The sequence below is a fragment of the Choristoneura fumiferana genome, chromosome Z (assembly GCF_025370935.1).
Source record: "Choristoneura fumiferana chromosome Z, NRCan_CFum_1, whole genome shotgun sequence".
Classification (NCBI taxonomy): Eukaryota; Metazoa; Arthropoda; class Insecta; order Lepidoptera; family Tortricidae; genus Choristoneura; species Choristoneura fumiferana.
In genome coordinates, this window is record NC_133472.1 from 24727169 (window position 1) to 24754607 (window position 27439).

At 35.8% G+C, this 27439-nt stretch overlaps 1 protein-coding gene across 1 annotated transcript; it reads right to left on the reverse strand.

The window, feature by feature from the left end:
* Positions 1-1091: 1091 nt before the first annotated feature.
* LOC141431975 (uncharacterized) lies at positions 1092-27322 on the reverse strand. Its single transcript, XM_074093309.1, has 9 exons — positions 27190-27322; positions 25903-25994; positions 16319-16445; positions 14474-14642; positions 6617-6805; positions 4936-5174; positions 4478-4684; positions 3942-4137; positions 1092-1719 (listed from the first exon to the last, which is right to left on the reverse strand). The coding sequence occupies exons 2-9, from the start codon at positions 25981-25983 to the stop codon at positions 1584-1586; spliced, it is 1344 nt and encodes a 447-aa protein (XP_073949410.1). The 5' UTR covers positions 25984-25994; positions 27190-27322; the 3' UTR covers positions 1092-1583.
* Between the last annotated feature and the right edge of the window lie 117 nt (positions 27323-27439).

Consider the following 27439-nt stretch of genomic DNA (forward strand, 5'->3'; position numbering starts at 1 on the left):
AATCTGAGACGGGATCCTTGGTCTCTTGTAGATGCTCAGTCACGCAACCAGCTATGGAGAAAGCTATAGGTACAGATCGGAGTTCCTTTGCGCGATAGAATCCGTTATACGGAAATTCAACGACATAGCTCGAAGAACAGATAACAGTTGGGGGGACGGGTTGTCGAGCGGCGACCACGAACCGCCAATTATAATGTATGCATGTAATTAAAATATCGATTTCCTTAGCACCAACGATGTGGGAACATCACTATTAATCTTTGTCTATTTATTATTGATAACATAATCAGCATTATCATTACGGACCGAGTCTGCTGGGGGTCATTTTGTTTAATATTAAGACGACGTTTAATTACCTAGTAACTATTAATGTAATATTATTATAAACCATATTGTGGTAGCCCACATGGTTTTATTTTTTTGGAAAATGAGAGAAATGGCTCCATTTGGTTTCAAGTTTTTGTCTAAGCATCAATGTTTAAAATGAAGCATGCCTCAATTTACTGTCTTATTTGTACTTGTCTATTACCCTTAAGTTGATTATTAAGTTGCATAATAAAGTCTATAATAAGACGTGTCTGATAACTTGGACACATACCCTGTAAAGAAGCAAATTTATTATTAAGTTAAATTACCTATTACATATGTACCTTTGTATCATAATTATGTTAACACTTTATCGTAAAAAAAATAAAGAAATAAAAATACAATTGACAAACATGGATAACCAATGAACAAAAGGAAACTTATAGTCAACGTTTAAGTACTTATGTCCCTAAAATTAAAGGTAGGTAAATTCATTTTATCGTGACACTTTTATAGCTTCCCCTTAACATCTCATTTACGTGTTTGTTTTTAAATCGAATGAGCAACGTTACTAATATTATTACTTTCGTCATGTTGTTGATGATGAAAAAACTTAGTTCTGCTAAGCAAAGAGTGCCCAGTAGATACGACGCAAATTGTAGGTACCCTAAAGATCACTAGTTAGGAATAATTAGATCTAGGTATTACATATATTTTCTATGTATAATATAATAGATACTTGCTAAAAACTAAAGTAAGAACTGTTTCTATTAAAACAAACGATATAACGAAACTTATTTATTTATTTAGTCCATAATAAAATGCGTGGGTACCTACACGTTAACACTTCAAACAAAGAACCAGATTATATGAATTTTACACCTAACCATTTTCTAAAAGTTAAGTAGCTGTCTGCGACTTATTACTTACACAATACGAATGTTATAATTTTTAAAATTATATATCTAAAGGTTACATTAAAAGAGATACATACACAAAACATAATACAAAAAAACTACGCTCAACTACTTTTCCTTACAAGCAAGTCCACGCTTATTTATTGACGGGGCAAACGTGAATATTTTATTACCTTTCGTATAATATTTCGTTAAATCTGCTATTAAAGTCCAAATAACTGTATTAATATATATTACATTATTGTCATTCAACAGTAAAATTAAATGCTAAGGCACATAAATATCAACATCATAATTATGAAGTCATTTAATTCCATACATTATTATGATAACGCGATCAGATGTAAATATCCAGTCGGGTTACTGCAAGTAGCAGGGAGTCGCCTGGCTGGTGCTGAAGATAGCACTGACAGCGCTGTAGGTAGCAATGATGCCGCCGACGACGCCCACGCAGATCACCTGCCAGCACGCCATCTTCATCCAGCCGGGTGGGTTCCTATGAGCAAACTATCCTTTAATACGTTAGTAAATAGCATGCACGTGTTCTTTGAACGTAAATTTTAATTATAAATTTACTAGCTTTTGCCCGCGGTTTCGCCCGCGTGGAATCCGCTTATCGCGCGCTGTTCCCTCGGGAACTGTGCATTTTCCGGGATAAAAAGTAGCCTATATCACTCTCTGGTCCATAAGCTATATCTATGCCAAAAATCACGTCGATCCGTCGCTCCGTTTTGACGTGAAAGACGGACAAACATACACACTTTCGCAAGGTAAGTATGGATGATGCATGACGATAATGCACAACTTGATTTCCACCTGGTTGCCTAAAATTTTTACGTGACGTTATTGATGAGAAGTACTGCAAAGCCCCTTCGGCCACTTTGGAAAACAAAGGTTCGAAACCAGTTGCGGAAGAAAACTTTTTCGGTCTTGTTCGAAACCGGTTGCGAACGAAAACTATTTGGTTCTTATACGAAACCAGTTACGAGCGAACACTTTTTGTTCTTGCACGAAACTAGGGTCGGGTCAGTGATCGACTTCTGGTTTTTAACTGAAGCTTATTTTCACAGTTGGGTTTTTTTTTCAATCAGAATCGACACAGACACACAGTGTTGACGGAGCTCCGCTAGCGGAGCTCCTACTTTCGTGTAGTTACTGACCTTCGGGCCGATGTATAGTTAACATAACCTGAAAACCAACCTATTCCTATTTCTATTTGTGTCGTTTAAAATTGGGAAAAAACGCGATTGTGAAACTAAGATTGTATACTTACCTACTTCTTCTTTGTCGGAATCACACTTGACAGAGTGGTCGTGGTCATCGCTTCAGGTGTTGGCACCTACTTCTACTTACTTACATATTGAAATTTGTGAATGAGTTTCAAAAGAAGATTCTATATTCTCTATGGGAAACCAGTTTAGAAAACAGAACTATTTTTCTTCATTTGAAACCAGGTTTCCGAAAAAGAAAAATAGCTCTATTTTCTTAACAGGTTTCGAACCTTTGGTTTCCAAAGTGGCCGAAGGGTGCAAAGCTTGTGTACACTAACCTGTGATGTGTTGCACCCGAAAACATTATGTAACTCGCGCTTTTCTCACTCTCCGGGTTGTCTAAAGAATATATTGACTCCACGCTACAGGTATGTAGAAAATTGAGTGAAAGGAAATTTAAGCCAATATAGTCAAGAGTTGTTTGTATGATCTGAGGATCAAGACAAGAGCAATAAGATAATCAGAGGCTATAATGTCTAACGGGTTCGGAAACACCATATCGTCTTTTAAACGGTGTAGAATAAGGGTAGAAAGAGATCTTTGTAATACCTAAGTGAGTGCAAGTGTTACACCATAAATATGCCCTCAGGTCAGAATCCTAGCAAATTACAAACCCTAACCATTTTCATTGCCCTTCTTCAGTGTTCTTTATTTCTTGACGGTAATACCTTACCTAAGTTTGGAGGAATAGAAAAGTTGTAATAGTAACTTATAACTAGCTTATAACCAAATACCTATGTATACAGGACTGACTAACATAGTAAAAAACAATCATCTCCAATTTAGTATACTCTTAGGCGGACTGACACGTATTAGAGCTATAAGTGCTAATCCAGGATTAATAAGTGTCAAAATGTATGCAACTGTCATCCTTAACGCAGATTAACGATATTTTTTTTTAACCCTAGATGGTGAAAACTGCGTTTAGCAGTCAGCCTTGCAAATTTAAACGGGACCTTAAAGTTACTCTATTTAAAAAGTAACATTTTTGGTAAAAAAATCATTTTTAATACAAGTTTTTTTTGCTGACTGCACTTTTTGTCGGCTTTACTTGCACTGTCAACTAAACTACATTTATTGCATACCAAATTTCAAGTTGATGCCATTAACCGTAGAAGAGTTCCGTCATGCGGAGACGATCCTGGCCGGACTACCAAGAAGTCACTACGAGATTATTGTATTGTCACGCAATTTACATATTAAGTATGCCAAATTTCAAGACAATCCGACTACTGGAAGTTGGTTAAATTTAACTTGCAAGAGTTGACTACAGACAGACAATGGGACAGGTGAAACTAAATAAAAGCTTGTAAAATACAAATAACGAATTCTGTCAACTAAGTAGAGGTATGTAAAAAATTATGGCTTGGTCATAGAAAAAAGTTCACGTTGACTTGAAAACTTCCTCTTTTGTTTTTGTGGGTCAAGAATGTACAATGTGACTTACGCAGCCTCTTGTCCTTCGGCAGCCGGCTGGTCGATGAGCTTCAGGTAGCAGTAGGCGGGCAGCACGAAGGTGAGCAGCGCCACGGTGGTGCCGCCCACCAGCGCCAGGATCGTGTAGAACCGCGGGATGCTCTCGCCGATGAACAGCAGGGCGGCCATTATAGACAGGCGGACCAGCATGCGCCAGCCTACCGAATCTGTGGATGCCACCGCCCACCACTTAAGTTGTCATCCATAAATTACGTCAAACTTTTTGAGAGGGGAGGTATCAGGCGGTTTGTGACACAGGCAGGAACAAAACAATTGCAAACAATTGGTGTGACGTACCTACTTTATACTCGAAACTTGAAATTCTACGTAGTTATACAGCACTAGATAGAGGCTCCATCAATAAAGAAAAGATTTCCATACTTCCTCTGTCAGCGAATCACTCAGAGTAGAAATAAAGCAAAGTAGGTAAGAGTATTTTACCACCGTTCGTCGTGTGAGCCACGATCTAATGCAATGAATTCGTATCTGAAGTTCTTTAAAAATTACCTCTCGGGACTTCATAAAGTTCTTCGACCTCCTGGCAGACGGGGTTTATGATGATGATAAAGGCAAAAACCAGGTGTATAGCCATCAGCACATTAGCCACAAGAGTAAGCGGAGTGGCAGACAACGAGGTAACGATGTTGGGAGACACTGGCTCGCCGTACACGGCGTACCCGCCAATAGCGATCGGCAAATACAGGAGAAGGATTGCTGAAAACATAAATGTTTACAAACATGTTTACATCACCATTTAGTTATTAGAAAGTTTAGGATTTGGATTGTCAAATTTCAATGCTGTCATTAAAAATTAAATAACGGAATGCATGTTTAAGAACGCACGTATTTTTTGCTCAGGTTAGCAAATATTATTTATTTTACTGTATTTACAATGCTATAAGTACTTTTCTTTCCTAAAGACGGCACTGACAATACTTTATAGAAAATTTAAATTGTATTTTTACCTCCAAAACTATAGTTCAGTGTTTTACTGAATTTTGTTTTATCAGCCATATCGTTTTGAATAGTGGGGAAAGTAGATGCTGCTCCAAAAGCAAACATGATGGTGCCAAGAGCGAGAAAGAATTCTTGGAATCCATGTAGGCCGTAGCGGTACACAAACGGTCGAATATCGTTCATCATCTGGATGAAGTACAACACGCAGGCGAGTACAGTGGAGCCGAAAGCTATGATGCCCGTGAAACTGAAACAATCAAAATGCACTTGATACAGTTTTCGTTCGCAGTGTGAACTAAATATTTGTTTTCATTAATTACCCACCATGAAGTCATAATTTAATTTAGTTTTTTTACCGGTGAGGTAGAGTTAGTAGAAATGTTAACCTCATGTCAGGGAATTGTAAAAGCTTGTTGTTATTTTGATTTGTTTAAATGAGTTATGTATTTCATATCACTGTCAGTATGAGAAAATATCGCGATGCTTCTAAACGTTTCAGTAGAGCGTGTGAGCATTATCCTATGTTGAGGTCCATTGCGCTCCTCAAAAGCTGGGAAGCTCGAATTTTCCAATTAATATAATAAAACAGTAGGTGTACTTAAGGCTTTTGTTTTTTTTTAACACAGTACGAGTAAGCATTCTAGCATTTATTATTATAAATTGTTTTAACCAGTTCTTTTACAGCTTTTGATATCCAAGTTGGACAAATTTACATCGGAATGACACTATGAAGGTCAACGCAAAAAACGTGTTGTTAAACTAGATTTTTTCTCCAAATTAGAATAATAACTATTGAAGACTATATAAAAGAAACAATTATACGTATGCATATTTATATTAAATTTTAATATAATAAAATCTACAAAACCAGTTGTAAGTTACCAATACTTCAGTAAAAACGTAATGTAAAATAGACAGGAGCAGTTCGGGTTCAGCTTATTGAGTTTGACAGATTTCCCTTACTCTCATGCTCTTGCCCTGGCTTCCCTCTCTTGAAACATTAGATCTGGCAGTTGAATAAGACTTCCAAGATTAACTGAATTTCCATTAGAAGTGCATGAAGAGCATCCACACTAACATTATCAATGCGAAATTTTGTGTGTTTGTATGTTTGTCCGTCTTTCACGTCGAAACGTAGCGACGGATCGACGTGATTTTTGGCATGGAGATAGTTTATGGGCCAGAAAGTGACATAAGCTACTTTTTATCCCGGAAAAGTTCCCCAGGGAACAGCGCGCGATAACCGAATTTCACGAGGGCGAAGCCGCGGGCAACAGCTAACATAAGTATATTTTTAAGTCAAGCGTTTTCGAAATTTCAGGATTTTACATTTACATACTACCTCAATACACCCTGATCCCGTGGGAACGTCGGAATAAGCAACAGTAGCCTGTGTTATGACAGTCTCATCTGCTTGCTAAATTTCATTCACCCAGACACATTCAGATATTTCAGATACTGATAGCCTAGAGAATTGACCAAGCAGAGGATCGTGGGTACGTACAAACCTAGGCTGGTAACTCTTATGTTTTTCGAAAATAATGTGCGACATTAAATTGGCAGTAAGTAGTCCAAGTGTAGTCGTGGAGGAGCAAGGTAAAAGTTGCGTTGCATTGACAGTCCAGGGACCTCCGCAAAGTAGCGCCTGAATCAACCAATTACTGATAGTAACAAGTAATATTTGCTCACTGGAAGTCCTTGGGCGTGGCGCAGATCAGCAGCGGCGTCATGGCGCCGGCGACGATGAGGTACCAGATGCAGAGCGTGACGGTGGGCATCAGCGCTAGGAACACGTTCTCGATGATCTGCGCGGCCAGCAGCAGGTACACCACGGACACGCCGAACAGCGTCACTATCATTGCGCAGGACACCACCACGCTGCCACAACACACGTTTAATAGTACATTAAGGGCGGTAAATAAGGAATTACGAACGAGAGTCTATTAGAAGCCCGAAGTCGAAGACTGAGGGCTTTAATGAGTCGATGTTCGTAATTCTTGTACCGCCTGTGCGACATAAAATGTTTTTCATCACATTTGCTAGTAAAATTTTATATTTGTAAAAGAAAAAATATAATTCTTCCAAATATTGGCGATACCTTAGGCTGCACTCTTGGTAGCGCCGCCCTCCCCTCCCCCCTGCAGCATGCGCCGCAACGTGCGTTTGCATGACTGTGGTCCTGCAGCAGCGCGCGCACGGGCACGGCGCAGCAGTATCAGTACGCACATGGACTCATTTACCGACCTTGGGCTTCATGACAAGCACATTAAGGTCGAGGGTTTTATTTGGGAGGTTGCAACCAAGGTAGCCTGCATCGCCACTGTTTACGAGCAAGTGTGATGAAAAAATATATCAGAACGAGTAGATTGTATAGTCCCTGCATTAGTATCTGCCTCAGCGTAACGTTGAAAAATATCTGACACTACTGGCCCTAGAAATAGAGCCGTGTCAGATATTTGTGTACGCTTTGTTGTGTCAGATAATGGTGCTGTGACTACGACAAGGGCAAAACCTACGAATAAATAATAAGTCGCAGCATAAAAGGCGCTATTTTCCCGAGACGTTTGTATCATCGCAATCGGTGAGGGTGGAAGGTAATGTCGAGGATAAGGTTTACTTTATGAAGGAGTCTGTCGCTTCGATTGTGAAGAAATTAAACATAAACATTGTAAAAAAACAGAATACAAACTACACTCTACATAGATAGGTATATTATAAAGTTCCAGTTTTCCTGGCTACGGGTGCCTGATTGGCTTGAATTAAGATTTTACTGTTTGAACTAAGAGCCTAAACATATTTTATTCTGTATGAAATGGCTAAGCCAAATTTTTTAAACCAAGGTGTGGGGCTATTAGGTACCTACTCGTAGAGTCAGGGCTCAGGGGCTGGGCTTTTCCCAGGATTTGTTAACTTTTTTACAGTGACGGAGTTATGAGCTTAATAAATGAGTCTGGCCGCCAATTTTACATGAAATGTTTTTGGTGAGAAGAAGTAAGTACTTTCGTCTCTAGCACGGTGCGCAACGTAGGTAGGTACTTACTTACTTACCTAAGTCATTAACAAAACATGAAAGTGGCGAGTACAGTCTACTACAAAGATATGTTTACCTATTCACCTTATTGCATAGTGATAAGATGATGAAATGTACGGTAACAAAACCGACACTAAACTTGTACAGTACAATGACTCATTAATTTAGCACCAGAAATAGTAAGCGATACAAAAAATAGGTACACAGAGAGAAAATTACAAGGTAAGCAATAGGCGGCCTTATCGCTTAAGAGCAATCTCTTCCAGGCAACCTTTTTTACAGAAAGAAAGGTAGATACCTACTATGTAGGTATTTATTCTGTGCCTAGACTAAAAATATTCATTACAATTTCATTTAAGCGTTTTGGTACGTCCATTTTGCTTTTCAACCTAAAGTTTGTGTTTTCGTAGTCGATTCAAAAATTACACCGTCTAGGCATCGTATTCATTTGGTTAATGCCGGGTGTGGATTCTAATAAATGCAGGTTATGTTTGTTATACACCACTTCTATAGCTCGATATCTACAGTATAGAATAGCATATCGAAATTCGCCGAAGAAAAGTCACCGACATACTCGTAGCTCTAATAATATGCAATACAATGCAAACAACACGTTGACTTAACAAAATATTTCTCTGTTACCTACGGCCTATAAAAAGAATCCGAAAAAACAACATAGATGTTGAAACCGCATCCATTTATGGATCAAGTTCAAAACCAGTTTGGCTGGCATCGTTCGGTGACCATTAGGTAGTTATTTTTCACCATGAGTTCACGCATGTGAAGTAGATTAAGTTGTAGTCGCTACTACCGCGTCTATATAGCAAACATCATATCAATCATCGAAAAATACATTCGATGAAATTAAAGTGTGCTTAATAAATTATGAGTTGTTAATACTTACGTACCTACTTTGTTTATAATAGTAAAGAAAATTTGATTGCGGTTCAAATTTAAAAAGAAACATATTTTTCACCTCAGCACCTCAAACAGGCAGGTATTGCTATGAGAAATCAGTGAGCAAAATCGCATTTTACTCACTCCGTGAGACAAAGTAGCTTTTTTTTTCAATGCTGAGGACAGTGCTGGGTCCACTCACTGAATGCCAAATATTTGAACTTGACTTTGATCTGCCACTTTCACCTCAATATGAAAAAAGCGAGAGATAGGATCAAATCGATACTGTTCGATTTTCAAATTCTGTATGCCTAAAAAGAAACAAACAAACATTCGGATACACATATAACCGCAAAAAAACAAAACGTCTGTTATATTAAGTAGGTATATAGCGCATTATTAGAGGAATTTAGTATAGCACTTATTGCTCGAAGCTTGTACGGTGCTTTTCTCAAATACAAACTAAAAAACTACAAAGATAAATTAGCAAACAAAACGAGCATAAATGAACGAATATCCCGCTTAATTTTACTTTTTAATTAAGCAAGAAGCATTATACCAACCTAATAAAAAATACTGTGTTGACCTTTAACATTAAAAATATGTCAATAATGAATTACATAATTATAATAAGGACAAATTCAAGAACAAAAACACGAGGTGGAATTAAAAAAAAACATATAGTGAATTATATGACAGCGAAATATTTCCGAAATGTTACAATTTTCCCACTCTTTTAATAAAGTATGCAACCTCGTTGTACGAAAGCCGCCGCTCTTGTTTTTTTTTAATAAATTCCTTCCGTATACGGCCTATCTCTTAAAGTTGGATCAAATATTTGTCAAATTGAATTAATTTGAAAGCAATCTATTTATATTCATATTTCAAACAATAGAAATCCTAATAAAATCATATTTAAAGGTTTATTTTTATACTGGATACTTTTTCGTTCCATATTCAAAACCTGTCTACTTACCGGAGACTTTTGATCGTTGTCTGGCATTCTTAAGTGACTTTTTAAAGATGTAATGGCGACTGTATGAATCATTTTCGAGAAAAAGTTTTAAATATGATTAAGTTAGTAGGTAGGTACTATATTTATTTCTTAACAATCGGATTATATTTTTAAGTTTTTGATATTTTTTGTCTTCTAAATATATCTGGTTTTATTTTAACCTTTAATTTAAATGTTCTCACTGCTCAGGTGAAAAGTTGTATGTGTCACACGAGACCAAAGTTTTTTTTGCATCTCGTGTGTTTGAAATCGCTCGCTGATCTCATGATTCTAACCTAGAATCACTCGCTATCGCTCGTGATTCAATTGTAGAATCCTTCGCTTACTCGAGATTCAAAATCAACACACGCACCAAAAAACGACTTTGCTCTCTTGTTGCACAAATAACTATTTCAGCTCACTAGCTCGAAAAAGCTTTCATTATCCTTCGAAATCTGCGTGGAAAGTCGCTTTTTATCCTTTTGGCTGGAAAGAGTTTTTGAAATTCGAACGTTATCGTAAACAGGTGCCCTTGAAAATATATATGGACCGCTTACTTTCACAACCTCGAATCTGGCCAAATAAAATTGCTTTAGAATCATCTTTATGTTAAGTATAATAGAGTGTTGATTTCTTCGGGTAGATACGAGGTTGAGGTAGTAAGCGTTGAATATTGACGTGTTCACAAAGAGTTCGTCATACATTGTTGAAGTAATATTTCAATCTGTTGATTAATCTGTTATTTTATTCTTATTGATAAAAGAATATTTAGTAATAATAAAGCTCATTTTATTTTTCTGAAACTATTCCAAATGCATCTATAATTATAAAAAAATACAGAACAAACAAGAAGAAAATAGATATCAAATGATGAAAAGAGATTCGGAAACGCACCCGAAAAAAAAGCACAATGACACGTTCTGAAACGTGGATTGTCATAAATTATTTCATTAATATAAATGGGTTTTAATTTTTGTGTTATTTTTGTTATTATTGTTGTTAAGTATTTATTAATACCAAAAAAATAGATAACATTTTCATTTTTTTCTATTACATAAGTTTTTTTATCTTTATTCACAAAAAATAACGACAAATAAGTATATGTTGTCAAATTCAAAACGCACCTACCTACTGGAGGAAAAAGTTCACATCACCAATTCTAGTAATAATTATTTTTACTTTAAGTAGGTTTAGCTACTTGCATAATGAAAGTAAAAAGTACTGGCTAACTCACTAATCAACGTCCAACCCAAAACTTGGATCTAGAAATCTGAACTTTTACATGGACTTAGAAATTCCCTCTTTTTTTTAACTTGAAACAATTCTACATGCATTAGGTACATTTAGTGTTAGTCGCCAAACTGTAACGTTTATTGGCGAGACAAGAACGTGAATGTACATATTTTGAGATATTTCCATGGAATGAGAATTCTGCGATTTTGAAAAAGTCACTAGCATAAGCAAGCTAGCATAACCTGAAACTGATTTATAAAAGTGTTCGATTTATTTTCTTCCATCTGTACCTACTATGTTTCTCGCTGTCGAGAGGTGAAAAATTATGTGTTCCACTCGGCTGTAAAATTGTTTAGCATCTCGTGCCTTTGAAACCCTCGACTACGCTCAGCATTCTTCTTTTGATCCACTCGCTTCGCTCGTGGTTCAATCCTAGGATTCTTCGCTTGCTCGGGTTTCAATATAAGCACTTGTGCCAAACAGTTACTTTCCAGCCTTGCATAACAAATAACTATTTTACAAAACTGATCCCTATCTCACCTACACGTCCGAGTGCTGGTCACTAGCAATAGTTGTGATATTTAGCAGGCTCTCATCTATAGGGCATTAGGATATCAAACACTAGGTTTACGAGTACGTCAAAAAACCCTTTGACTTAGATTTTACCTGTGATTAAGAGCACCAAGAACAACGAAGCTCTACGAGTAAATCCGTTAAAGAAAACTTATGAACATCTAGATCTTGTCCTCAGCTTTGCTTACATTGAAATTAGGGTAACGAGCAGTTAAGAGGCGACCAACGCCACTCACTGCTATTTTAAAGAGACGTGGTATAAAATTCGTGTATTTCGTGGTACTAAAAAAAATATTACGATAATCTTGATCGTATTCCTGAGTTAGTCATTGCTTTCAAAACACGATTAAACAAATTCCATAGGCCATAGTTAAATTAAAGTGTACCTAAGAAAATAAAAGTTAGGTGACATTTAGTATAATCATCATCATGTCTGCCGTAAGACGTCCACTGCTGGACACAGGCCTCCCCCAAGGCTCTCCTCTCAGACCGGAGTACAATAAAGAGTCATTGTATTGTATTGTAATGCAGCTTTGAAAATACTCATAATAACCGAATTTTCACTTTATTCGTAATTTTACGATTTTCAAATTAATTAAAACGAATTACCTAAGTACATAAAATTGAATCAGTTTTAACGCGGAAAATTTTAACGTCATAGCAGGTAATCTATGACGTATTCAATACAAACTCTATAAGAAATGATCGTTTTGACATTTCTGAAAAACTTTAGCGCTACCGTATTGCGCCGCGCTGCGCGCGAAAACGCGTTGCTGTCACATGACGGCTATGTATAATTCGAATATAATATAAAAGTATAATTAATCTTATTATAATAAAAATAAAGGTTATAATAAAAAATTTATTTTTTAATATTAAGTTAATTACTATTCATTTAGGAAAAAATCCAATAAATGGGGGTAATCCTCCTAGAGATAAAAAATTAATTATTAGTGATAATTTAATTATATTATTTAAATTAATAATAAATAATTGATTAATAAAGTAAACATTAAGTAAAAAAAATAAAAAGATGAACAAATCGCGGTTGCACGCGATCGATCTCAGAGGGGTCGCGGGGGTGAGGTACAAAACCGCTCGCGCCATTTGGCGTTGGTGGACTCTTAATAGCTGCTTATAGGCATAGTTTTTGCAGCAGTTTTGCTCATGTTAAACTCAGATTACCATCTTTTTTCTCTGCGTAACTTATGACAAAAGATATTGTGATGAAAAGCAAATGATAACACGTTCGAAATTTGGAACAGAGCTCGCTTGTACCCAGTTTAATTCATTTAAGCTTGTACCGTACATTTTTAATGCGTTTTAAATTTTACGAAAAACCCTCTTTTACAAATTTCATGCAAATCTGTCCTGCCGTGTCCGCATGAAGAAGTAACAAACAACGGGGAATGCCCAAAGAGTATAAGTACCTATGTAGGAAGGAATGTCTGAAAATTTTAGAAACGCTTAAAACTTTTTATATCAATAGTAGTAACCATAGAGTAACTTATATATTGGGAATAACCTTTCTAATTAACAGAAAAAACATCAGATTTTTAAGTAGCATCAATTTATTTAAAAAAATGAAAGAGTTTTCTTTACCGCCAAATTACGACAGTCCGGTCGGTTACGGGTTGTTCCATAGTCCAGAATAAAAATAAAATAAAAAAGAATTTATACTGACATGACTTTTATATGGGTGTGTAGATGAAAAACAGGATCGATATTTCCATGTCGGTATTATCCGAGTCGGTAAAGAGTTTTACCTGTCAAAACGATCGAGTCAAAGACCATTCAAAGACACATAAATTATTTTTTAATGTTTTTTATTCTGGACTATGGAACAACCCGTAACCTACCGGACTGTCTTAATCGGTGGTAAAGAAAACTCTTTCATTTTTAAAATTAATTCATGCTACTTAAAAATCTGATATTTTTTTCTGTTAATTAGAAAGGTTACGCCTATGAGTAAAAAAAGTTTCAAGCGTTTCTAAAATTTTAATTCATTCCCCATTGTACTGACACTCACAAACTTTTGCTTTAATGTGTCATAATCACTAAGGAACCTCATATATAGGACTTAATCCACCAGCTGGTGGACGGAACAAAAATTATTGAAAACAAAATTATTTATCTATGAAACTAAACAAAGAATAAGTTTGGTAAACAAAAACAAAGCTTCAATATGCTGTAGGTAATATACTTATAGCGTACCCGGAAATAATCGTAATGAATCTTCATTGAAGACAGGGGATCAATTTACTCGTATTTTTATTTTATTATGTTACATGTGTCATATCGAAATAAAAATGGGTAAACTTTATCAGGTTTTTAATTAAAGTTGATCACCTGTCTGTCCGTCCGTCCGTCTGTCTGTCAAGGTCCTTTTTGTCAGGAATGTGTAGAGTATATCCGGGCAGATTATGTACTCGTATTACTTAGCCTCTTTTCAAGATAGGTAAAAATACAGTTAAATCTTCCTCTTTGTATTTGGTATATAACTGAATTACACAGTGACCATATACCTCCATATGCATACACATTCTAGAAATATAATGCCTACTGATAATTAAGTAATTTAAGACGTACTTATGTATCAGCAAATCTATGTATAGTATACGCTGAAGAGCCAAAATAAAGTGTTATTTTTTATACAATCTTGTAAGGAAAGCGGCCCGTTAGTTTGTCTCGTCAGATGTACCTACCTAGGTTAGTTATTGATTTGTATGTAGGATGTCAGTTTATAACACAGGTTTATAACTATGTATTGTCGAACGTCAAAATAGTTAAGTAAGTACGTTGAAAATAACACTGTTACCTCCATGTTTTTCCCAGTGCTTGGTTAGCAATGATAGCGTAAGGATTCCTCTGCCTGCTCCTCATTTTGGGGTCTCGCTCTTCGATCATGGACCAGCAGTCGCCGAGCCTCTTGCCACTGAACGCGGCGATGACACACATCAGGATAATGACCGGAACTCCGAACCACCCTGGATAATGACACGTATATCGCTCACGTTTTTGTAAAATAGGAGAGAATAAGAGGAATACAAATGTCACGCAAGCAAAAAACCTGAATCGCTTATAGTATAAGTGGTTCTTAACCGGTGGTCCACGGACCACTGGTGGTCCCGGGAAGAACTCGAAGTGGTCCGCGAAGCCATCAACAACGATTGGTAAAACGACGCGCCAGTCAAGTAGCGGTCGCAATCGTTCATTCATTTAAAATTTTACTGTATATTACCTTCATACAGTTGGTGGTCCATGGCAAGACAGAAATTTAGTCAAATGGTCCCTCCTAACTAAAAGGTTAAGAACCGCTGGCTTATACGCTTGTTGATCGAAGCTTATACGATTAAAAAGTAATATATTTCATTTCCCGGCTTAGTCAGTAACGAAGTAATTTATTAAGTAACTCTAAAGAAAGGCTATTGCTGAAAATTTGTGAGTGTACTTAAATCTATGAAAATACCAAAACCGTGTGCGCATGAAAGGCAGGAAAGTTGAAATATTATCGACATTGATTCTGGAAAGAAATGTAAATATGTACAGGATATAACTATTGTATTGCTTTTACTTATTACTTTTTGCAGCGAAAAGTTACTTTTTTTATTTGTCCTTGATTTTTACGCTTCGCAGTAAACACGTAAATTGAAACAGCACACGAATGATTGTGATTTGACTGTTAGTTATTATTTACATTTTCAACTATTTTGTAATTACAAAACCAGACGCATTGCCATGAAAATACGAGTACAGTTTATTAAATCAGAACATTCGCATTAGCTCGACTTGAATGTTATTATTCTTGCACGTTTTATTATTAAACTGAATTCGGCCAAATGTAAAGTTTTGTAAAAGGAACTTTTTCTAAAATGATCCAATATACATAGGTACAAACAAAACAGTACGATGATTTAGTATAATATTATTTAAGTTAGCTAGCACGAATAAAAATATCTGATCGCTTTTCATATAACTTCCAACAGTCTTTTAAATCTCAGCGCAAGTTAAAAACCTGTTTTATAGAATCCGTCTGATAGTGCGTAGGCCTACATATACATCACTGCCTGTGGTATCTATGTGTAACGTTTCCAACACTGAATGCTTTCCTCTAATGAGACTACGCACACAGTGGAATAATTCATCGCATAAGTAGTTCTAAAAGATAACACACGTCTGAAAAACGTGAAGTAAAAATAAGGTCTCATTGTTCGCTGTGCAAGTAACAGGCATCCTGTTATCTTTGAGTTGAATAAAATATAAAGAACTTATCTTTTGAAAATAATGCTACGTTATTTTTACATTGTATAATATGTGTATAATTAATTGATGATCAAGTTAAAAATAAGTTAACGACAGTTACTGTATCCTGTAGTTCCCACACACACTACAGCATTGCTTCGCTAGAGTATGCAAGAGCCTTCACGACGTTTTCCTTCAAAGAAAAGCTAAAGATACTATTTGTTTAGTTATTTTGATTTGTTAAGAAAATTACTAATATCATGTGGCTACATCCCAAAAACTCGGAGTTGCAAGCCCGGGCTCAAATCCAAGAAGCTTTGTTTAAGGACCATAGGTCAAACTATAAACTCGTACTTCGACCTACAGCCTGACTACCTTCTGGGGCTTTTTTAATATTATAAAACTTTACTAATAGTCTTACCGGTCCTGGCGAGTGCTCGTGGTAGAGCCAGGACACCACTACCCGCCATCTCCCCTGCGATTAGAAGAACGGTCTGCTTCATTGATAGTCCGCCACCCTCTTCTGGACTAGTTGGATCCTCCGGTCCCTGTTATCAGATTGAATTTTGTTACTAAGGGATACGGTAGCCCGCGTCAAACTTCTAGCTCGCTCTGAACACGAGGCGATTGGTGTCGCAGTAGCGCATTATCGGTATCTGCAGGACGTAAGCGGGTAAGGACGGGAGACCACACACCCGCTGGCTCCTGGGCTGCATGTTTATGCGTGCATCTGTGTGCGCCGAGTGCTTCTACGAAATACACGTTTGGTTCAGCAGTGGAAAGTACAGTCGCCGCGGCCGCGCGAGTATCTTTTATTTATTCGCGTCGCGAGTTTAGATTTTTGTTATTGTTCATAGTTACGTTACTGTTTTAAGTAGTTGATTTTAGTTATTACTTATTGTTATTGCTTTGGGAGTGCCTACCCACTGTTTTGTTTTTGAAATACTGTTAAAATGCCGAGACAAATACCGTTATTCTTTATTAATTTATTTAGGGGCTGTTTCACCATCCATTGATTAGCGTTAACCGACGGTAAAATGTGATGCCGTCTCCGTCTATTCTAACAAAACAAATAGAGACGGTATTACACCTAACCGCCAGTTAACACTAATCAATGGATGGTGAAACAGCCCCTTATTGTTCTTATTAATCACGGATTAATGTTTTCTTCCGTTTTATTATTTTATCCTGCTTTTTTTAGCTTTAAAAATATGATAAGTAAGCCTATTGAAATATGATAGTTACTTACTTATTATCAGTTACAAGTTGTCAATCACTTATTGAAAATAATTAATACACTTAAATTATTATTATATACAGTAACATACATCCAAACATACAAACTTTCCCATTTATAATATTAATAGGATTATATTAAAACGTTACTGACTGTACACCTGCGCGCTGCAACTTCAGAGAGAGCTAGAAGTTTGGCGCGGGTTATAAACCCAATGATCAAGCTAAGAGTCGTCCCGTTTTTTTTATTCGATTGAATGGCAAACGAGCAAGTGGCTCTCCTGGTGGTAAGTGATCAACACTGCCCATAAATATCTGCAACACCAGGGGTATTGCAGATGCGTTGCCAACCTAGAGGCTTAAGATGGGATACCTCAAGTGCCAGTAATTTCACCGGCTGACTTACTCTCCACGCCGAAACACAACAGCGCAAGCACTGGTGTTTCACGGTAGGATTAGCGAGCAAGATGGTGGTAGCAATCCGGGCGGACATTGCACAAGGTCCCACCACCTATACATACTTATGCTAAATTGATACAAATGTGGACCCAGCCTTAGGAATCTTAATAAAAATGTAACGTAATAAAAGTGTAGTGTAACGCCGTCTCGATTGAATTTCAAACTCATTCATGCCACAAAGAAAACTAGATTCCTATGTGTATATGTAGGTATGTACATGAAAGAATCGCTGAGATTTCTGAGGTTAGATTGTAAGGACACACCGTGTTGCGGGCTGCGTATCACATCTCATGTGCTATTATGGACATATTTTAGGAGCACCTAAATCTAGGAATACCTATTTGTGTCTGTTAATGAAAAAAATCTTAATTTTTTAAATTTTGAGAATGGCGCTAAACTTTATTTAGATAGTGGGTTAAGAAAACATTGTTATTCAATTATTTTTCGAGTTATAATTGAAGTAAAATGGCCGAAATAGATGCAATTTTAAGGTAAGGGCTTAACGTACGTTTGATACTTTTACGCGATAAATCCCGGGTGTTTTTTTTTAATCTGTGGGCATAACTGCCATTTAGGTACTTATACGTCAAGCGGAACGCCGCTACCCCAATGCTACGTCGTAATGTGATTGTATTACTTTTTTTTTATTTCCCCAAGTATCTTGGGTAACGTATTTTTTACCAAAGATTTTAAAATTGAACGTGTATATGAGCCAAAGTAGCACATAGATCTTTTTACTGTCTTTTTGAACACAAGTTTATTTCCCGGAAATTCAAGTACATGGGCGTATGCACAATAACTTTTAATGAAGAAATATTTTATTAAAATTTATTCGTTGTGGTTGAAGGATAGAGTACTATTAGCTAGTGTGCCATATTTTAGAAGTTTCGAATAAACCATCTCTGAGTTACGACAGTTTTTGACTTTGAAAGGCCGTCCTGTAAAGTAAGGATTTTACACTTAAGCCCTTGTACGTAGGAGCCATTCAAATATGACACCAATACCACAAATCTATACTAATACTAGCTGTTGCCCGCGACTCGGTCCGCGTAGGAGTATGAAAAATAGTTTACATCCTATTCTCAGACTTACCGAATATATTCGGTGTTAGTATATATATTTTCACAAAACACATAAAAATCGGTCTAGCCGTTTCGGAGGAGTTTGGTCACAATACTGTGACACGAGAATTTTATAGTTATATTAGAAGAAGATTATAAAGAGGAAAGATTTAGTTGTTTGCATTGAATAGGCTCCGAAACTGCTGGACCGATTTAAAAATATCTTTCACCATTGGGAAGCTACACTATCCCCAAGTGACATAGGCTATATTATATTTTCAAAAAATTAGGGATCCTTACTAAAGCCCAATAATATAACCCAAGGTTTAAAAAAAATACCTAAAATAATCCTTACATCGATTGCGCTGCAAAAACTTTTGATGATAGAACAAAATAATGTAGGTAAACTACGACTTCGCAGAACGCACATCATTATCTACAAAAAGTGTCGCGACAGCATATGTCTAACTATTATTGTTATGTCACAATAAGTGTTGGTATTACCTTATCAAAATTAAGAAATCCTTCATATTCAAGACTGGTTCAATACCTTTATATAACTTTTTGAAAATAAATTATTCAATTCGGACATTCCATTCAAAAGATATCACGAGTTAAAAATTTAAGTAACTATTGGAAAAAACCGACTGCCTTAAAAACTAAAATGAAGAATATAAGTCTAGTGGTCTAGAACTCCGTCAAGTAGCTAATTTAAACTTCAACAGTCGGGACCCATTACCTACCAAGAATTTTTGAGCTGGTCATGATTTGAATGGGTCCCGACTGTTGAACTTTAAATTAGCTACTTGACAGAGTTCTAGATCACTAGACTTATTTTCTTCCTTAGAGTTTTTAAATCAGTCAGGTTTTTTGATTTTCGAAATTTAATGTTTTATTTTATACATTTTTGATATTTCTGTGAAAATGGTAGATTAAAAGTATTATAACTCATTTATATTTAGAATGGACTAATTATTAGCTTTCATTTGATATTCATATTGTTACATTACATTTATTTTATTCCTCCGCCATTTTTTTTGTCGCAGACGTCATATTGAAATATAATATACCTACTCTGTCACTCCAAAAGTAATGACGAATACAATGATACCTCATATGTTAAAAGCCGTCCAGCCGTTTAGGCTACAGCGTGGACCAAATAAATGAACATACATACATACATATACATACTCGTAGGAACATAAAAAAACCCGACTGCCTTAAAAACTAACAGGAAAAAAATAAGTCTAGTGGTCTAGAACTCTGTCAAGTAGCTAATTTAAAGTTCAACACTGGGACCCATTACCAACAATTTTTGAGCTGGCAACATTTTGGATGGGTCCCGACTGTTGAACTTTAAATTAGCTAATTCACATAGTTTCAGATCTCTAGACTTATTTGCTTCCTTTTAGTTTTTGAATTTAATGTTTTATTTGAAGAATCAAAAAAAAAATTATATAATGTCAAAATTAATAAAATACCTACAATAAAAGACAACTTAAACCTATGTATGTTCTCAATTATATCAAAATTAATTAATTAATAATAAATAACACAAAAAAAACAATCATACAATAAAAAAACACAAAATATCAAAAAAACCTAACGAGAAAAAAAATATATAAAGTGTAATGTTTTATTTTATACTTTTTTGATATTTCTGTGAAAATGGTAAGTAGATTAAAAGTATTATAACCCATATATATTTAGAATGGGCTAATTAGCTTTCATTTCGTACCTACCCATATTATTACAATACATTTTTTTTCCTTCGCCTTTTTTTTCGCAGAAGCCATATTGAAATATTATAATATGTTAAAATCTCGTTAAAATCCATCCAGCCGCTTAGGTTGCAGCGACTACCACAGACATGGACATACACACCCACATACATACATACATACATACTATGCTCGAAAAACATAACCGGTCAGTTGGATAAAAAGTCGCGTGGTCGCCGCTCATTCCGCTCGGCTAGCTAAGCAGCGCTGCCTATATAATATGCGATGTAGGCGTCACTGGGGTACGGGAGGGGAGTCAATGTCACGAAATAAAGTGCTGAAATAATACAGACTTTCTTTATAATACTTACTAAGTATATAAGTATATATCATATCTTACCAATATTATAAATGTGAAAGCTTGTGAAGATGTAATGAAAATTTAAATTAAATAAATCAATTTAGATGAAATTTGGTATACAGATAGTTTGAGTCCCGGGGAAGGACACAGGATAGTTTTTATCCCGGAAAATTGCACAGTTCCCGCGGAATAGCGATAAACGAATACTACGCGGACGGAGTCGGGGGCAACAGCTAGTAGGTAATATTAGAAATGTCAAAGTTTGTGAAGATGTTTGGATGTTTGTTACTCAATCACGTCTAAACCGCTGAACCGATTTATATGATATTCAGTTTAAAGATAATTTGAGTTCCGGGTAAGGACATAGGATAGTTTCTGTCCCGGAAAATTGCATAGTTCCCGCGGGATGTCAATAAACGAACTCTACGCGGACGGAGTGTAGTGGGCAACGGCTAGTAGGTATTTTAAATGCGAAAGTTTGTAAGTCTGTTTATTTGTTTGTTACTTCATCACGTCTAAACGGTTGAACTAATTTTGATGAAATTCGGAATACAAATAACTACCTAGTTTGAGTTCCGGCAAAGGACATAGGATAGTTTTTATCCCGGAAAATTGCATAGTTCCCGCGGGGTAGCGATAAACGAATTCTACGCGGACGGAGTCGCGGGTAACGGTTAGTAATGCATATTATTAAGTTTGTTGCACATTTAAAAATTTTAGGCAAAAACGATAATAACTAGGGCCCGGAATTTTGCGTGCGGCTATTGACAGATTGTAGGGAGGAGGGAGCACCGAAAAAAACGTAACAAAACTGTTTTTTTTTTAAACTATCGGAATCAATTTGTGCTCTTGATTCTGAGTGGAAGAATCCATATATTTTCCAAATTGTAAAAAAAAGAAAGGGACATCAGTACACGAAAACGCCCATCTACTAAGTAACAGTCTGTTCAATATAGGAATGGACAGAAGGAAAATAGGCTCTTTATAGTGCACGCTTTAGGAAATCATTTAATATTTTTTTTTTTTTAGTATACTGTCGAAACTAAATTCTTATTAAAATATCGAAGACGTCAATATATTAGTTTCAATTATTCATTAACTGTTGTCTGCGACTCCGTTCACGTAGAATTCGTTTATTGCTATCCCGCGGGAACTAAGCAATTTTCTTGGATAAAAGCTATTCTATGTTCTTCCCCGAGATTTGTACTATCTGTATACCGAATTTCACCTAAATCGGTTCAGCGCTTAAGACGTGAAGAAGTAGGTAACAAAAAAACATACAGACTTATAAAATTTCACAATTATAATTAATATTAGTGAGATTAGCTTTGTTATTATTGTTAACTCAAAAAATATTCTGTACATTATTTATAGTTTTTAATCGCCAGTTTGGATCAAAATGTGATGACCTTTAATCATATATGAATAGTTAACTTTTTACAACTAAAGCACTACATCAAATTCGATGAAATTTGAAATGGAAAAAAGCATTAACTTCATAGCAGTGACTACGAGTAGAATATTTTTAAACAGAGAATGAGAGCGGATGAGTCCTCGAAACCCAGTTATTAAACTATGTATAATCGAATTAATATTATGTAGCAAATTACGTATTAATATTGTGTTAGTTTGTCATTTGTAACAAACGAAATTTGTAACAAAATAATGACTTTTATCTTATAAAGTACGTCTTTTATTCATCATCATCATCATTATTACGACTTCACAAAAATGTTTATAACCCCTTCTTCTGTGATCTTTTAGAGCCCAATGTTAATGTTATCCTGAATGGACTATAATTCTTGAAACGTCAGATAAAACAACCCTTCACCATATCACGCCAATTGAGTGCCTAGTAGATAGCCGTTATTGAACGATCTAATTTATTTGTAATTAAGAGATTCAAGGAATTTTATTTGTATCTCAGCAAACCAAAAACATGTTAAAAGGTTGGTCCTATTAATAAACCATTTGTGTATTTAATTTGGGTTTTATAAGTACCCCTAATATTACTTTTTACATTATTCGACACCTAACGTTTATTTATTTTTAATCAGTTTACTAATAGTTTTCGGAGTAAATCGATATTAAAAATGTTGTCAATTAATTATTTTTGAATACGCCATTATGTCTCGTTTTTTGTGACCTTCTCGTTTTTGCTCTGCTGAGCATACATTATCGCTCACGGACATTGGTAAGCGTGTTAAGTTCTTAAGACTTAAGTATTATCAAGGACAATATAATATTATTTTCTCAAAAATGTCCGTAAAAGTTGTCATTATTCTTTACATATCAGAAGGTGAAGTGCATAGTTTATGGTCAGCGAAAAATTAAAAAGTTAAAAAGATTGCAGGCGCGCTAGCTCGACAATAACGAATTAGCGCGCCTGCAATCAGTCACAATTTTTTTTTAAGTTAAAAGGCCATGGAAATTTTGGCACAAGTCTTAGACATCCAAGTCTAATGACCGGTATATATTTTGTTGAACTCCGGACTTTTTCTATTGGGTCTGAAATATTGTGGTGTTTTGGAAAAATACACCTACAGTTTATTTTTAATGAAAAGGCGGAAAAGCATAAGAATAATATTGAAATAAAATTAAATTTACAATATATTTAGAAAAAGTTTATTCCATTTCAGAATTATTCACCATTTTTGAGAAAAGCTTTATATTAGTCTCGGCTGGAATAGCAATTGCTGGCTTCGTATTAGTTAAACGGACTCGCAAGCTCGTCCGTTTAATACTCATACTCAGCCAGCAATTGCCTACTTCCAGGCCACGACAATAATCTACTATTACCTACTATAGATGAAAATATTACTATTTCAAGTGATTAGTTAGTTCATAAAGCCAGTTTTGTCAACGGCGTCTGTTTCTGCGTCCCGTTTAGGTACCTTACTGTTAATCATCTCTACAGGTATAATGACATACTCTAATATAACTATTGAAACCAATGCTAACTGAGAAAATATTTGTAGATCATAATGTTCAGGCAACAAAGTCCTGTATACATATTTTTGGCACTTCAAACGTACCTATGTATATTTTTGTTGCTAACTGTACCTCAAATACGACATACATTTGTATTTATAGCATTGTATTTTATACTTAGAACGGGATAACATTAAGTTAAGCAAATTAAACTACACTTCGATCACAAAGGAACCATTCAGCCGAGTTTGGGTGATGATATCATTGATCTACTTATAGACAAAAACATAATGTTATACCATTTTTAAGGTCAGATTCAGACTAAGTAGATGTTCAGACTCTATTTTTTTATATCTCTATCACTATCATACACCGTACAGTACTGCTACAGATGTAAAGTATAAAACTAATAATAGGTAGAGAGTCTTGTCAGAATTGAATATAAAATTTAAAAACGTTACTGCAAATTGTTACTGTCACACCCGACCTAAGTTACCAATTACGCACAACATTCAGCACTTTAACATTTTGATAATATGCGATAACCAGCAACCCGCCCCTGGTTTCCACAACCATATACAGGGTGACATCGGAGACTTAATCAGAAAAACCTTTCTTAGGCTCGTTAATTGATAGTTTATTTTTTTGTTAATATTTCCCTTAATTAAATCACCAATGCAGTAAATCGTGGTTTATAATAAAAAATAAACGGTTTTTGTTTCGTGTAAGGACTAGTGCGTGTAAATAGCTATCAATTAACATGCCTAAAAAAGTAGTTTCTGATTACGTCTCCGATGTCACCCTGTAGGTAGGTATATAATAGGTATAAACCTCGTTTTTAATCACTATCTATTGATGAAAACCGCATCCGGAATAGGGATGAGCTGAAATTTTGGCTGCTTGAACCGAACGTCGGCATTCGGCACTTCGGTTTAAATGCCAAACATTCGGCAGTAGAAAAAAAGATATACATATATAAAAGATATATTTCGCTTAAGCTGTCTGCCATATCAGTAACAAAAATGAAATAAACTTAGTACTTAGTAGTAGTATTATTTTAGTAAACTCATGATTAGGTACATTCATAAATCGAATAAATAAAAAGTTTTTGGGTTCTAACTAAACATTGAAAAACATTGTATTTTGAATTATTAAAGGGTGTTTTCAACAATCTAATTTAATAATCTCTTCTTATGTATCTACTCGTATTTAAAATTGACTAGAGGCATGTTATTGAGCCGAAGTTCGGCCGAAGTTCGTACCTACTTATTCGGTTCAAACCACATTAGGCTCGTCTCTAACCAGGAACCAGAGGCCGTATTGCCTGACGTTTTTAACGCTCGCGATCGCAATCAACACGGCCTCAGGAATTAAACGCACCTACGAGTACCTACATACACAGCAGGGCTACTACGAAACTCGAAACTCGTGTCATATCGTCCCTCTCGTTCTCGTTATGTTAAGTTTACATCGGCCCGAAGGGCCAAAACTACGGAAAAGTAGCGGAGCTCCGTGAACACTGTGTCTGTTTCGATTCTGGTTGGAAAAAAACGCTACTGTGAAAATGAGCTTCAGTAAAAACCCAGAAGTCGATCGCTGATCCTAGTTTCGTGCAAGAACAAAAAGTGTACGTTCGTAACTGGTTTCGTATAAGAACAAAACAGTTTTCGTTCGCATATTTAGAGAAGAATTATATAGAGAATGTAGAGTAAGTAAAAAAATCGAATAAGTATTAACCTAGTTGTTAACTTCTCTATATCGATTATTAATCTCTCAATGCGACTTTCCCCTACGCTGTCCTAATGGGTACGTCAACAGCTAATATCTGCAGGGCTACTACGAAATTCGAAAATCGAAGTTCGTACCATTCCTCTTGCTCTCGCATTAAATAGTTATAAGTGTCAGAGGGACCGCACGACACAATTAGCTTCGAGTTGAAACTCGATACTTGTTGAAAGTTTCGTAGTAGCCCTGCTGGGCTTGACGGCGAGAAGCAACTTTGCGTCATACTATATAAATATTATAAAGAAAAGATGATTTACTAATTCAATACACCCCTTTGTCGCTGTTAATAATTTTACTCTCTATTTCCATCTAAGCCGAAATTTAGCGCACTTAAAGTTTTCGCGGCTTAGCGGCTAGTTGTAAGAATTAAGATAGTGATATTGATCCATAGCGGAATCGGCTAATTAATTTAAGTAGCGATCCTCCCTCAAAGACCACTGCGTCAACTTACATTTTTGGAGACAAGAGGAGTAGACTCCGTAGCCTCGGAAGTGCTGCCAGAGGATTTGCCTTCTGCGGCTTTCTTCGACATGTTTGCTGTATCTGGTAATAATTTAAAAAGTTAAAATAGTTCCATCAACATATCTAATATAGGTAGAAAATGCTGCAGGTGCCGCAATTATGCAGGAAAGTGCTTACATATTTGGTATAGTGATATGAACAACACTAGCAGGCTAGCTAGCTATAAAAATATTATTGCCCACGACTGTACGAGTACCTACATTTCATTCTTCTTCATTCATTAATTCAACTCAACATTTTCTTTTGTGGCGCTTTTGAGTCACTTTACGTGCAAAGGTGTTGAAATATTAAACATCAAAAACTAAGCTTACTCTACATGATCTAACCGAATGATTTTTGGGTATTTCGTAACGGAAGTAAATTATTTTTCCACAAACAAACACTGAATAACTAACAGAATACAGAACACATGACTTGAATACAAAAAGATAGATCATAGAGATATATTTACATGAAGTACAAAATGAACGCGGGAATCGAACGCGCAACATTTAGCTTCGTAGTCTTCGTTGGTTTATTTTCTATACCTACGAGTATTACCAGTATTACTAGAATATTCATGTGAATGATGAGGTGATTCAGTCAGGCTTGCCAATCAATTAATTTTAAGAGCTTTAAGATAAATTATTTGTCACCTGAACGTGTTATTACAATTAAATTGCCAGTAACAATTAACCAAATTGTAAATAGAGAGATATTTTAGCTTTATTTATGTCTGTTTGAACACGAACTTACGAACTCTTACATGCTTGAAAATTTAATAGTAACATTAAGTATAACAATTTAAACACACACCACACACACAAACATCACGACTGTATTCCCAAATGGGGTAGGCAGAGCACACGAAACGTTACCGCTCCAAAGCCACAACAAACAATTTTAAATTATTCCCAATTTAAAAAAATAAGCTGCGATCAAAAAAATGTGCCTAGCAACTAATAGCTCCATGAAATAGAAACCACACAGCCAGTCGATATTCCACTGCAGAGTAGCTTTTCTATAAGTTTTATTTTAATACGAACAACATCAACCAAAACTGGTTAGGTACCTAAATAGTGGTAATTTAAATAATTTTGGTTGTCCGGTTCCATCAAGTTAACGTTAGCGTTAGTAAATTCTACTTTAAATAACATCCATGGAGTCGATGTCGTAATAGTACAAAAGGACGAATTACCCAATTTCCTGCCAATCAATAAACGAATATGTTCCTTACGTCTTTGTATGGCTTCCTCTTACGGATGACGATGCTCGATCACTCACTGAATGGGGTTCAACGAGCTCCACGGGACACATCCACTCACGTCAAAGTGGAAATTGAAACTGCCGCCGCCGCTAACGTCTTGAAAATGTGTGCTTGCTGCCTAGCACCAATCACAAAAACTTGTATTTGGCTGGGTAATTTTAAGTCGCTTAACGTCGTCTAAACAATAATGTGTTTACATCAACCTACTCTTCCTCACTCT

Coding starts and splice junctions, on each gene's coding strand:
- LOC141431975 (XM_074093309.1), bottom strand. CDS start 25,983: ATGTCGAAGAAAGCCGCAGAAGGCAAATCCTCTGGCAGCACTTCCGAG. Junction 16,446..25,902: donor CTCCTCTTGTCTCCAAAAAT/GTAAGTTGACGC, acceptor ATCTGATAACAG/GGACCGGAGGATCCAACTAG. Junction 5,175..6,616: donor GCCACGCCCAAGGACTTCCA/GTGAGCAAATAT, acceptor TGATTGTTTCAG/TTTCACGGGCATCATAGCTT.